The sequence below is a fragment of the Pteropus vampyrus genome, unplaced genomic scaffold, assembly GCF_000151845.1.
Source record: "Pteropus vampyrus isolate Shadow unplaced genomic scaffold, Pvam_2.0 Scaffold20, whole genome shotgun sequence".
NCBI classification, from domain to species: Eukaryota; Metazoa; Chordata; class Mammalia; order Chiroptera; family Pteropodidae; genus Pteropus; species Pteropus vampyrus.
Window position 1 is genome coordinate 12,005,887 of NW_011888801.1, and position 15,357 is coordinate 12,021,243.

General features: G+C 33.1%; 1 protein-coding gene across 2 annotated transcripts in view; it reads right to left on the reverse strand.

The window, feature by feature from the left end:
• The window catches only part of WAPL (WAPL cohesin release factor), a 67,271-nt gene that overhangs the window by 5,538 nt on the left and 46,376 nt on the right, over positions 1-15,357 (reverse strand). For both annotated transcript variants that reach the window (XM_011355350.2, XM_011355349.2), the window contains exons 9-17: positions 13,728-13,955; positions 10,456-10,567; positions 10,023-10,120; positions 8,979-9,055; positions 6,145-6,320; positions 5,721-5,836; positions 5,181-5,345; positions 2,998-3,205; positions 709-797 (exon numbers count right to left, since the gene is read on the reverse strand). In XM_011355350.2, the coding sequence (XP_011353652.1) occupies positions 709-797; positions 2,998-3,205; positions 5,181-5,345; positions 5,721-5,836; positions 6,145-6,320; positions 8,979-9,055; positions 10,023-10,120; positions 10,456-10,567; positions 13,728-13,955 (1,269 nt within the window). The remainder of the gene's footprint in view (positions 1-708; positions 798-2,997; positions 3,206-5,180; positions 5,346-5,720; positions 5,837-6,144; positions 6,321-8,978; positions 9,056-10,022; positions 10,121-10,455; positions 10,568-13,727; positions 13,956-15,357) is intronic.

The following is a 15,357-nucleotide window of genomic DNA, read 5'->3' on the forward strand; positions in this document are numbered from 1 at the left end:
AAAAAAAAAAAAAAATCCCCTTGACCCCCAAATTATACCAGACTGTCCCAAAGGCCCAAACCATCCACTTCTGTGCTAACTCGGCCCAATTATCTAGATGCTCATTCTTCTTTTAGTTAAATCATGATGATCTAAATCTCACATACCAACCCTGTTTTCCTGGCCAGTGAATACTTCAAAGAGAAGCATGTGAGCCAGTGTTGGCCAAGATGAGTAGTGGGTGTGGAGGGATCCGAGGGGGGAAAAAAACATTGCTCTTAAAAAATTTACAGGAAGAGTCCACCTTCTTCTTCTGGACATTATTTAACTAGATGAGACAAGTAGCTAGAGCCAGAATGGGGCCATAGGGTGAGCTAGCAAAGAACAAGTCAACATGCAGAGGATGGCTGAGTTTAAAGACAGAAATTATCTGAGTCCTTGATATCACTGAGGCTAGACTTCCCCATCTTAAGTCAGCTGAGCACAGGTTTTATATATGCTCTCTTTTTCTTCAACCAAAGGCATGTGAGTTGATTCATCACTCATTAGTCAAGAACTTTTATCATTAGACTAATATGCTCTTACTTTGGAATGTACCTTTAGAAGTTCACCAAATAATCAAGTTTTTAACATAAGGGAGGAAAAAAGTAATAAATTAGTTAGATAAGGATATGATGCTGTCGTAACAGAATCTTTTTAAAACACATAAAACACCGAACTATTACTTACTGGACTCTCCTGGCAGAGACACCCGAGAAGCAGCGCTGTGTATGAAGCCACAATGCAATCCTCCATGTGTTTGCCAGCATGCTGAAGGGCTAAGAATATTTAAACAAAAAACTGTTAACAGTACATTAAAAAATAAAAACCCAAGAAACTAACAACTTAGTTATTTTTTAAAATTTATTTATTTAAATGAGTTTCAAGTATACACTGCATTGATTAGACATCTATGTAGTTCATAAAACGATCCCCCCTAATTGCTCCATTCCTTCCTTAGTTATCTTTTCTACAAAACTGTTAAACGTTGATAAATGGTGCCAGGAAAATGGGTATCCACAGAAATTAACAAAAAATAATTCAAATGGAAGATGGACCTTAACGTAAGAGCTAAAACCATAAAACTCTTAGAAGAAAACACAGACTAAATCTTTGTGATCTTGGGTTAGGAAATGGTTTCTTAAATACAACACAAAACCCACAAATGACCAAAAAAAAAAGACTGCATCAACCTTAATTAAACCTTGTGTTTGAAAAGACACCATCAAGAAAGTGAAAAGACAAACCTCAGAATATATCTGCAAATCATGTACCTGATCAGGGTCAGGTATCTAGAATATATAAAGAAAATTTGTACGACAATAAAAAGACAACTTAATCTAAAATATGGGACTTGGAATAGTTATTTCTCCAAAGAAGATATGTAAATGACCACTAAACATGTGAAAAGATGCTCAATACTATTTATTCTTTAGAGAACCGAAAATCAAGTGACATATACCTTCACACCCACTAGGATGGCTAAAATAAGAGACAACTGTTTGTAAGGATGCAGAGAAACTGGAAAACAAATTTGGCAGTTTCTTAAAATATTAAACATAGAGTTAACGAATAATCTAGTAATTCTACATTTGGGTACATACCCAGAACTGAAAATACGTTTACACAAAAACTTATACATGAATGTTCATAGCAGAATTATTCATAACGACCAAAGACAGACACAAACCCAAATGACCATCAACTGATTAGATAAATGAAATGTGATAGGTATATACAATGGAATATTATTTGGCTATAAAAATGAATTAAGTACTAAAACATGCTATAACATAAACGAATACTGGAAACATTAGACTAAGTCAAAGAAGCCAGTCCATATATTCAAAGGACCATATATTCTATTATTTAATTTATATGAAATGTCCAGAATAGACAAATCCAGAGACAGAAGTAGGTTAGTAGTCCCCAGTGGCTAGGGGAGGGGAAAACAGGGGGTGATGATAGACAGTGGTGATGTTTATATAACCTTGTGAATATACTGAAAACTACTCAACTGTTTAAAAGAGTGAATTTATCTTGTTATGGAGCAGCCATGGGGCCGCTCAAGGTCTCTAAGGATAAGTCCCTGATGTTCACCAAGAAAAAAGGGTGAGGACACACATCCACACCAAGAGAAAGAGAGGAGCAGAGCCATGTCCTTGCAGCCCTGAGGAAGGCAGCAGCCAAGGACTGAGCCCCATCCCCCTTTAATAAAGCCTTTTCAGGAAAAAAGAAAAAAAAAAAAAAAAAAGAAGACTGCTAAGCAACCAAAACTATTATGCCAAAGAAAACATCAAAACTTATAAAATGAGAAAATGAAATAGATTTCTTACTTCAGAACTAAGGACATTAGATTTTGGGAGCAGAGGGCATAAGAGACTAGACTCAGAATCAAATATTGCTGGTGCTTGCTTCCTAGCTAAGTGAAGCTAAACATATTTCTTAAATTTCATGACTTGAGTGGCATGAAGTTACAAATGGCTATTTTGCAGTAAATTAAGTATCACAGTTCCTGACAAGAGTAATGTTTGATTACTGAGGACATTACCTTCAGTGTATTCCTTACTGTGTTTGCTACCACCTACATACCATTTGAAAACCATTACTGTAATTTATGACAAGAGATCTCTGTTTATAAGTGAGGCCATTAAAAGAATCTCGAACTTTCAAAACTGTAAAACCTTTAGGAGTCATACTGTTCAGCCACTTCTCTTTACAGGTAAATAAAGGAAGGCTGGCCAGAAAGAAAGGCAGACCCTTCCTGCACTGCTCATGTGCATTCCTCATTGCCAGGAAGCCAACAAAGAACTCCTAGGAACAATGAAATAGCAAAGCTTGTCTGCACTGCACTAGAGGCCATAAAATAATAGATGAAATAAAAGATTATGAGAAAACATAAAATTATATTAAAACTATATTCTGGAGAAAAAATAAGCCATTATTTTCAATTTGAATACACCACTCAAGATAAAGTACCTTTATTGAGGTCAAGTTCTTCATCATCCTCTTCCTTCTTATGTTTCTCTTCTGTACCATCAGTCTTTTCAGTTGATACCCACTGTATTTCTCCACTTGTTTCTTGCCACTCTCCACTCTTATCATGCTGAGTAGTGGGAGCATCTTTGATCAACTCATCTGTTTTACTTTCTGCCAACTGGGCGGCTCGCTCTCGCTCAAGGAATAGCTAATAAAAATTATTTTTGAAGATCATTAAAAAGAGATCATCAACCAATAAGTATGTACCCAAATATAAGGTTAATTCTGTTTTTAAATACCACTAACTTCTAGGAAGCATATTGTCTGATAAAAAGTTTAAGTACCAGTAAAAGCGCCTGCTCTAATCATCCTTGCTTGACATCCTATTGAAGGCCAAAACAAAGTTATAAATGTTGTTGGGATTTAATCAAGTAAATTAAGTGTGTCTGCTAATGATACACTTAACAATACAGGCACTTTAATTTACATAATACTGACAGGAAATTCAAACAAAAAACACAAACTTGATTAAAAATATATATATATATTTTAACTCAAGCAGACTGGATATATTAGCTGAAAGGAAGAAAGAAAACCGAATAAAACTACATAATATTGGTAAAAAGTAACACAGCTTCTTTAAAAGAAATGTAAAGAGATAAGAACCAGTAAAAGTAAAAAGCGAAAGAAAGGTCTCAGAGAAAGACCCAGAACTGGATCTCAACTAATATTATAAACAATGTAAGTACAATTGTTAATAGGAGTACACAATAAAAACTAAGTCAAAAAGGAATACACTAAATTCCTTGTCTTTATTTTATCTTCCCTGTGTTGGTACAGTGCTCAACATACAGAAAGCATTTAATACACTGATATGATTAGGGAAAAACCCCAAGTTACCAGAGACAACTATCTGAAAATCAAATGCTAAGTAGATGTCAAAGAATTGCTTAGTATATACAACAGGGGTATATAAAATTTAATACCCTTAAGAAAAATAAAATTTAAGTTTTATATAAAGCTGTACTTCTTAAAATTGGTTCTAAGGTCGCCAGGAGTCTCCCAAGTTCATTTCAGGGCACCTGTGAGGTCAAAGTTGCATTCATAATGATATGAAGAGGTCAACTGACTTCTTTCATTCTTTCATGACTGTGCAGTAGAATTTTCTTCCAGAATCTACATGCCATTTGATATTATTGCTCTCATGGCTAATGGAATAAATGCCTAGGTTTCACTATTTTCTCAGTTTTGATTTCTAATTCAGTAAATATGGAAAGATAGAGCATACATAAACCAAAATTATTTGGAGTCTCTAATAAATTTTAAGAGTATAAAGAAGTCTTGAGATAACGTTTGAAACAAGATTGATGGGCTCGTAGTTATGATTCAGGAAAAGGTCAAGTTGTTGTGGATTACTTTTTGAAGACACAAGTTCAAGCATTATTAGTTTCAAAAAGGCCAAAAGGATTAACAGGTTAGCAAAGGCTTTGGAAACAATGAAAAGGATGGTTCATTATCACTTCTGAACATAAGTGAACTGTTATTTAAGGAACTGATAAAGGTAGCTAGGAACCTATGAGACTGGCAAAAAGTAAATTTGTAACGCCCAACATTGTCAAATAACAAGAACTGACATAGGTTTTTGGGGGAAGGATAAATGGAAGGGGGGAGTGAGTGTGCGTTTAGTGATTGAGTTGGGGTGAGTGGAGACATCAATTTTAAATATACATATTCTTACACAATTCCTAAACCAGGAAATTACTCCACAGACGTTGAAAAGTATGGCCCAATATTTTGGTACACATTGTCCTGGCCAAAGAATAGACCAGTAAGAAAATGCTGGAGGACTTAAAGTAGATGGGCTAGAGTTTGAGTCCTAATTTGTTAATAATATATTTTTGATTCATTAACAAATATGGCTTTTTTCTGCTTTTCACTAACAATGCCTAAGGAGTGACTGTAACAGTTGAAGATAGTCAACAGAGTAAAGGTATTCATTCTAACCCAGTGTACCTCTCACTGAACTGAACTGGTGGTGACAGTGGAAATAGAATGAGACCAAGAGAGGGGTGGGGAAAGGGAGGGAAAGGTATGAGGACAGGGGAGGGGAGGAAGTGAGAAGATACAACTGATAAGGAAACTGAACAGATGCAACAAACTGAAGGTATTAAGTTGTTGCTTACCTGCACTAATGCCTGAACGGCATGAACTTGTCCAGCTATCCTTAAACTATCATCTCCTTCTCCACTACAGAAGGAAGAATCAAAAGAACACGATGTTTCCATGTTGACAAGACAGTGCCGATTCCGAGCACTATACTCTACTAGGTTTATCAGTAGACCTAAGCCCTACAAAAATTAAAACATGCATATTATCACAGGTGAGAATTAAAAGCAAATGAACACACTATATATAACTCTTATTGGCAGCTAGAAATCTAATCAGTGTTCTACCATCTACAAAATGGTTAAAAACAAATATGTAAGACAATGGTCTCCACAAAGAATGGTTTCATCACTTTTTTAAAATCACCATTATTCTTATATTTTTTATTTTTACATAGGGCCCTCATGGCTTTCTTTTGTACAATAAGAGGTATGTTCATAAGGAATCCATTGAAACCCATAATACAATGAACAAATGGTTCTAACCCCAAAACTAAGATGAAGTTTTTATCATCTTAGTAAGTCAAATATTCATTTCTGAACATCACTTCGACTCACCAGCACTCGAATGTCAAATCTTTGCTCCTGAGGTAGGTACTTTGGAACCTGAAGCACACAGTTCATTGCTGTGCCAATCAAGCCATCTTGTTCTCCTGTTTTGGTGCTGCCCCACTCTAAAATAGGAAATAGAAAGAAAATGAAAATTGTTACTGATTCTTCATCATGACACTAACAACCAATATTTATTAACACAGATATTAAAATTTAGAAATGTTGACTGTCATATTTCCAATCCAAGCTACAAGGCTGGTTCTAAAAATACCAACTCCTAAAAAGCAGTTAAATCTATGTATGAATAAGTGAACTGCATGATGACAATTAAAAAATCACAACATCAAGAAAGGAAGAAACAAAGGGACTAACTTATTTTTACATGTAACATAAAATCTTCCAATGAGACTATGTAGAAAATATTACTTACCATTATCATTAGTTAAATTGAGCAACACCCCAATGATGGCCCTCATGCAGTCTTCCACTGCTTTGCCCACATGGTTAGCTACATTCTGCTGAGGCAGAGGCTTACTGACAGGTAAGCATATACTGTTCTCAGCACGGTTATACTGCTGAATCAATTCTTCACAATGTTGTAATGCTCTTAAGAAAAAACAAAATGTAGACTATTATGCTAAACGAAAACAGTCAGAATTTCTACTTACTTGGCCCTTACTGTTTTAAATGTCATAATGCTGCCAAATTAGTTTACTTTCCTATTCCCAAAGTTATAATGTATTAACTATTCAATCATGCACAAGACCAAGCATTATCACACTAGCTGCTAAATTTTGTCTTATTTTGGCAAAACTTAATCATTTAAATTTTTCTAGGCAAAGTTACAATTATTAACTCAATACAGATATTTATCCTACAGTTGTCCACCATTTTACCAATCTCTCCAACCAAGAGACTTAGCACAATCCCTCTCCAAACAAAGTAAAATTTTCAGAGCTAACAATGAACATTCCTGAATTTCATTTAGATGTTTTTCATTCTGAATGCATACTCTTAAGCAGGTAGTTAATATTTATATTAATGTTGCACAATAAATATCCTCGTATAGATGAGTATTAAATACTTCATTAACATTAAAGCAAGTTAAAGAGCAAATGATGAGGTCATTTAACTGACATGTTTCCTGAAAGACAGATAAGGTTTCAGCTGCGCCCAAGGGTTCTCAAGATGTTACCCCAAATACCAAGGAAATGTATGCTTAAGCAGGTCTAGTATTTCTAAAGACTCTCCTTAAATCACCAAGTCCATTTAAAAAGTCTATGAGATATGTAAACTGACTCTGTCAGTTGATTCTTCATATACTATATGCCACACAAAACACTTAAAGAAAACTACTACAGCTCCACCACCCCCACCCCGCCCATCCCCGCCGCTCCCCACCCCCAGGCTGCTCCTGAAAACAAACACTCTGGTTAGGAAGGTGTTCCTCATGTCTAATCTAAAATAATTTGTTTAGGTGTTTGAGGATGTTAGCCAGAACTACCATGCTGTTACTGTTAATTGTCTTAAGTAGTCCTGAGCTATATCTGTAGTTTGGGGTGGGAGGTGGGTGAATGGCAGAGGTATATTATTTAATTTTTCCATATGCTATCCCTGCATTTATCAGGGTTCCATAGAAATGGTTAAAAAAAAAGATGAGTGATCTTTTACAAACATCCAATTCTGACCTCTACAGCTACACTTCTAAGACTTTTGATGCAAAGTTCCTAACTACAATGGAAGAGCTAAAACCAGTCATATTAAATACCTCCTTTTAGAAGGCATTTGTCAGGAGTCATGAAGTATACAGGAAACATTTAAAAACTAACAGATTTAACTTACAAGATTACTCTCTTTTAAGGGAGAGTAAAACATAGTTTTAAAATAAATAAACAAGACCATATTCCTTAAGGGTATTAAGTGTAACACAAAATTTATAAAATACAAGACAAAAAAAAAGATGGAGGGGAAATTTACAGGTTAAAAAAGTCTATAAACAAGACTACTAGAAATTTGAGACTGGAAATTGAATACTGACTGGACATACGATAATATTAAGCAATTAATAATTTATAGGGTATGAAAATGGTATTGTGGTTATAGTTTTGAAGAGTCCTCTTTTAGAGATGATGTACTTAAGTATTTATGAAAGAAATTAAGAAATCTGTAATTTGCCTCAAAATAATTATAACGTACATGTGTACCTCAATAAACTTGAGAGAGAAAGAGAGAGAGAGAGAGGGGAGAGAGAGAAGTTGGAGTGGATAAGATTACAGATAGAAAAACAAGACTGGCCATGACTGATAATTATTCAAGCTGAATGATGTGTACATCAGGGTTTATCATACTATTTTGTCTCCTTTTTTCATGATTGGAATTCTTCAAAATTAGAGGTTAATAAAACACAGATAAACTTAAGTCAGGTTATAGTGAGCCTTTGATATTATACTCTATACATGCAAAAACAGGAAAGAACCACAGAGATTTGGAGTTTAGGATTATATTTATAGAGCAGAGATTTGAGGAAGGTTAATCCCCTGTGGCACTTGTATTGGACAGGTTAGAGGCTAGAGGACCAGGGCAGAGATATCAAGAACGAAGATAGAGATATTAGAAAGAGGCCCTTGCACTGAGGTGATAGCATTAGCCTAATGTTGTAAAAGTTAGGCTGAGAAAGTGTGGAATGAGGAAAACAAGCATAAACAAAGAACAGAAGAGGCCAGTAAAGTTCATCTACAATAAAAATAAGGACTAATATTTAATGTTTATGCCAAGCACTGTTCTAGGCTTTATACACATAAACTCCTTTAATATATATTGTTCATAATACATATTATATACAACATACAAGAGACATTTAAAAATCATTTTTTAAAAAAGTTTCAAAAAATGTATTTCATATACACATATACTACTTAACATACACATTTTAAGTTATACATAACTTAAAATATAATAACATGTATATTAATTCTTTTTATTGTAACAACAACTTTGGGTAAGGAGATATAATTATTAACGCCCCTCTGAAGAACCTGTAGCAAGTGACTTGCCCAAGTTTATAGGGCTAAAGTTAGAAAGCTAGGATCCACACTCAGTCATTCAGGCTCTAGAATCTTTCCTAACTTTTGTACTATAGTGTATTGCTTCTGGTTCACAGAACTTAACAGAAGTATTTTATGTTAGAAGGTAATACAATTTTATTTCCTTTAGAGTAAATCCAAATGCTTTGAAAAAAAAACTGGGTATTTCAGGAAAACTTACTTAGCTGATGAAACAATGAGTTGTGAATCTTTGTATGCTATCAGGTAGCTCTGATTCTCTGGATTATGCACTGTTACCTAAAAGGACAAAATTTGAAATGATTGTGGCAATCCGTAACTTTCATTCATTCACATACAACACACTGTATGTCTGGTGCTCTAAAAGACGTAGATTCAACCCTTGTCATCTAAGTGGATAACAACCCGCATGCTCCAGATTTAAAATAATAGAGCTATTACTTTATTATAAAATTAAAATATCGCTGTTATAATTGCTTACTCATAATTCATGTATTCTGTGCCATTCATTCACTGTAATGAATCATCAAGCACTTTGAATGTCAGAAGAGCAATTTCTAACTTGTAAATTAATACTTTGAAGTTCTTAAGTGGATTAATTTAGAATAACGAAAATATGTATGTTTATCGAATGTACCTGAAGCATTCTAGATCAGAGAAGTAACATTTTCAATTTCAACTATGCCAGGAACTTTTAATTCACACTAGATTATTTTCTCATAGATCTTTCAAAGAGCACCTAGCTAATCCAATCTGGTCAACACACAACCTATGCATCCTGAAATTCACTGACAACATAAATTCTATACTAAACTAGGTTAAGTTTTCATAAAAGCCAGAGAAGAAATATACGTATCATTCTTCAAAGCCAGAAATAATGAGCTGTGATTACAAACAATCTGACTCAAATAGCTAAATCAAGAAAATCCTTACTAATTGAAAAACAAAACAAAAATCTGACCGCACTTAACTATCATTTTCCACAAAAAAGTTAATTTAGTAGAATTCCATTATAAAGAACAATAACATCTGTCAATATAAATAAACGACACGCAAGGTTTCATATAGAGCAATATACATATTCTTAAAAGACTACACTGCTCATTTAACTTGTTCATTAACATTGGTTGCTCAAAGAATGCATTACAATTTCAATTTGGATTTTAAAAAGTGAAACTCCTGGGATATATATTTGGCAGTCACGATTAAGATTAAATAATTTTCCCCAATAATTATCTATACTTACACTTTCTAAAACTCGTAAACATCTCTCTGCTCCCCATAATGAGGCTACTAGTTTCTCTTCATCCTCATCTCTACTTAGATGATCCACACATTCTTTCACTAAAAGAAATAGGTATAAATTAGTATGTTTCTTCATCTAAACACCTACTCCCCCTTAACTAACATTAAAAGCCACCTGTACACATGCTATAAATATGAACATTATTTATTCTAAGTTTTACACCATATTTGTTGAATGTATGAGATTCTAATTTATTGTAATTATTTTATTTCCATAACTCTAAGTGTTAGTACAGTTCCTTTAAAAGTTATATTTACAAGATGCTACTAAAACAGATCTTTTCAAACTGATGTAATTATTTTCTAAAGAATGTAAATATTTTCTTTCAGCTTTTAAATAATATATTAAAATGGTATATGTGTATATATCATACCTTTATCTACAATATGATCCAGACCACCCAAAAGCCGGAGTTCTTCTTTAAACCAATCTCCTGCTCGTTTAGAAGTAAGAGACAGCAACGTCTCCATAGCCAAATGTCCAGTCTAAAAATCAGAAGTACCATTAATGAATACTCACTCTTAGCAATAATTCTGAGACAACACTCTGAGATTGTTTTTCTTTAGAAAAGTTAGCTGCCCATTGAATTCTTCATAATATGGTTAAGTGCTTTTATAAATAAAACTGAACTACTTTTAATTTTTATCAGAATAGTCTAAGTTGAAAAAAATGTTTTTAACCATTGGCTTGTTTTCATGGAGAAAACTTATTACTAAAAGTAGCCTATCCTTTATGAGTTCAATAAAATCTATAACAGCATTGTTATTTCTACAGTATAGAGACTCAAGGGTCGGATTGCTGACTCTAAGTGTACATGTACTTTAACTGTAAATCAGTATGTTGGATTAATTTACCACAAAGGATGTAACAAGTAATGTTCTAGGAGCAAAGTTGCCCTGAATCCTCAAAAGCACAATTATCACTTCAAATTTTTGTCTAAGGGTAAAAAATGGCATCCTATTGCTGTGGTTTGTATTTTTTTAACTACAGTAAACTTCAACATTTTTTCACATATTTATTAGTTAACTGTGTTTCCTCTGTCAATTCTTCTTTCCTTATTTTCCTGCAAGGTTGCTTGTCTTCTTATTGTTCCATATATTTTCTTATTTATTCCAAATAAATAACTTTTAGTGTTCCAGATTCACCAGGCTTAAATTTAGTGTTACTTTTAGTGTTCCAGATTCACCAAGCTTAAATTTTATATTGCAGGGTTAGCAGCTTGGATACACACCATGTGGCCACCATAACAAAACTACATATAAACAATGATTCAGGACTACCAGTAGAGGAAGCACAGAACAGTAAGTAAGAGTCTCAGTTACAACCAGACTAAAGTTTTCTCTGTCTCTTTATTTGACTTTAATTATTATTTTTCTTTTCTATTCTATTTCTTTTTAAAAGCATACAGCTACTACCTCCTCCACATAAAAAGTAATCTGGTTCTTGTGGAAATAAGAAACTACAGCATAACAAAAGAAATGCTTAATTAGCAAAGCTGAAAAAACCTGATTTTCTTCCCAAAGCTTCTTTCCTTTGAAAGATGCAAGTTTATATTAGGTCCTCCTGGCCTATTTGGAACTGAATATAAATTAGATATCTAGAAATGCAAAAAAACAGATCTTACCAGCAAATTTTAGTATTACAGATTTAGAAGAGATCTAGAATATTTTAGTCTAATCTGTAATAGGGTTAATATTAATGTCCAAAGTAACAAATATAGACCTAGAATACTATAAGACAGATTCAACCATGCCCAATTCTCATTAAGAGTCCCTGGAGGAGTAATTTAAAGAGATTGGTTCAGGTATATTAGCTAGTGAGTCACAGTAGTAAAGCTGAAGCCTACCTAATGAGGCTTTATTTAGGAAGAAAGAGGATAATAACTTGATGTTAATATAGCAAAAGCTCTTAAGTTTTTAATGCTAAAAGGGAACTTTATTATTTGTTTCTACTAGCACAAAAAGGACTGTTTAGTATTTTAGGCTATTTTCAGTATATTATAAGCTAGCATTTTAAACAGCCTATAATTCAAACATTTTATTTGAAAACATGAATACTCCTCAAAGAGTTAAGCACAGCCAAACCCATTAATCAGAATACTGTACTCAACAACTGTTAGCTCTCAGTTCTTTGAATTACAGCTGAAAGCATTAAAATTTTTTAAATTATCTCTCCATGGCACATAAGGAGTGGCAATTTATTTCAAGGGAGAAATTAAGCAATCAATAAAACAAAACTTATTAAGCAATCAATAAAACAAAACTTATGTACAGGAGATAGTCACTGTACAAAACAAAGTCTACTTAAGATTAAAAACAAACAATATTCAAGAATAGCTGAAGTTAGGAGGGAAAAAAGAGGCATCTTAAAATTAGCAACTGTGTTCTGGCTTTAATCATGTGAATAAACTATTTAACACAATATAAGAAAGTTATTATATTGGCATTTACCATCCTAATAAATTCAATAAACCATGGAGAAAAAAAATCAATGAACAAGTTTATCACTATATATTCCTTATACCAAAATGCCTGGAAAGAATCTAAATGTGGAACAACATGGGAGACCAAAAAATAAAGGTACACTTATTCAATTATGCAACAAATAAAAATTATAAATTCAAATTTATTCTTCTGTATCATTAAAAAATTGGTATGTGTTGTAAAAATGTTAAAAGTAAATATAAATTATGAATACATTTTAACAACAGTGTAAAAATGGTTGGTGAGGTAGAGAGACCATTTATCTACCATCTGAGCATACATGTCAATTTTGAACCTTACCTTTTAATGTTAACTTGCTTTTCTTCTAAACCCCCACTTTCCCCAAATTTATACCCTACAACAACATCCCTAAGTTGTATCTGGCTAGCGTAAAGCATTTTGTAATTTCTGAGGAAAATGCTGCAGTCTTCAGTTTAGCAGACAGTAGAAAAAAACAATGTTTATATAGTTTAAACAATGGAAATATCTGAAAGGTTATATAAACAAACATTTTTTCAAAATGACAAGGCCAGTTATCTTCTACCAACCTAGTAACCCTAGAGGATAGTACTGATTCTGCAAGTAAAAATGAGGAAAGAAAACTGGAATCAACCAAAAGCAACAGTCATCTTGAACTTGGAGAGATGTGTTGAGCATAAGGGTAGCTACTGGCCATGACTCCAATTATTGCTCTAGGGAGGGCAGGTGCCTTGGAATCTTCCTTCTGAGTCTTGGTCCCTGAAGTAGTTAATAAGATACCCTTAGAAACTCTGGAATAAGTGAATGCTCACTAAAAATGGCCCTTGCAAATCCTCTGAATCTTTATTCCTGAAAACCACAGAGAATGAGAATTTGAAATTCCTAATAGCCAAACCCAAATGTAGTTTCTAGTTTCTATATTAAAAAGAAAAAAAAAAAATGAAGAGAAAAGGATCAGGCAAAAATGCAATAAAAATTTACTGGCAAAAAAGTAAACAGAGATGAACTAGTTTAGGAACTTCAGGCAGGGAAGAGAATTATGCTCAGAACTCAACCTTAGAAGAATTTGCCAAATTGTAAACCAAGATTGTTAAATAATTTGTCCAAGGTCATATACTTGCTGCGACTAATTTAAAACTTTCTGAAATTAACTTTCATTTTACAGTAGAAGGAAGGAACCCACCGTTATATTTTCTAGATCAAGATGCTTGTTGTGTACGGTTTCACAGAGCCTTCGAATTTTTTCCTTGATTTTGTTCATGTCTTTTTCATTCAGTAGCTTAGCTGAAGAAGCATCTTGTTCCAGTTCTAGAAGTCGAATCATTAGATCTAGGCTAGCTCTATCAAGATCCATGTTCAAACGATCTCTACTCAATATGTACATGAGGGCAGCTGTACAAAGGGACAGATTCTTCAACAGAACCAAAAAGAAAAGTTAATGTAATCAATTTTGAGAAATAAGACCATTTACATTTATTCCCATAGTAGAAACCTTGAAAATGTTTTATTCAGTGATCCTCCTTAAAATTTTCTAGAGAAATGTGAAATAATTAAATAATTATTTAATTCATTATTAAATAATTTAACAAATAAAATAAATAAAAATTTTCCTTTCTATTGATCTTCCCTACATGAATGCTTCAAAGCTAGACGAATATAAGTGGAAGTACATACTTCTTTGACCATTCCATGCTAAATGAAGGGTTTACAAAACATTTTTTTCAGCCATCTATCTACCTATCTACATACCTACTTACTTATCTATCTAATCCTATGTTGCAACACACTTCACACTCTTTATTTTTATGATTAAAGTTGAATTTCAGTGTAAAATCAATGTGTTTTAAAATCTGTACCAGAAACTTAGCTACTTATTTCTAGAAAATAAACACAGCTGAGTTTGTGTTAATACATAAAACTAAGATGTCCAAATAAACACATTTAGACTCATTTCTTTAAAACAAACCAATCAACCCATCAGATATGGATGAACCAAGTAATTAAAAATAAAAATATGTGTTCTCAAAATCATTCAAATCAGGTAGTCAGTACTGTTTATAATAGGTACTGAAATCTATAAGTAATGAAGGTGATACAGTTTAGGTTTGCATTAATACAACAAAAAGGTCTACGTTGGGATACTCCAACATGAGATATATTACACTTATTTCAATGCACAGAAACACAATTAACTAGTATCTAAAGATTTAAACTTTGAATCCCCGTAAGTAGAGAAATTTCAAACTGACTAATTAAATGTTTACACAGCAAATTACTTATGGATTAGGATGCCACAGTATAGACCTTGGGAGATCCACTGCCCCCAAAACACATACTAATGCCCTGGTTGTCCCATAACTGCATAACAAAGCAAATTAATAATTCTCTTCTCTTCCTCCTCATGGTTTTGTATATACTACAACTTGGTAATGGAGTTATCCTCACTCAGGGTTAAGTACCTTGCTTTTCGTTTCAGAAGACTAGATATGTCACCTAATTTGCATTTAGAACATAATTTCCTTGAACAAAAATATAATCGAGCCATGTCAAAATATCATTATTGATAATGATTAGTAATGATTATTTTTTCTAACTCTGAAATGTAAAACCTTTTATTACATATTTTTAACAGAAAGCATCAAAGCAAAAATGAAAATGAGGAATTAACCCCTTTTCACAATGGGCTATGGTCCTAGATTCAACATTCACACAAAATGCTTTAAAAAAATAATTCAAGACCTTTTTTTCATGCAACTGATATCAAACGGTAGTAAAAGATTTTTTTCAGTACTTTCTGATTAGAGGAAATTACT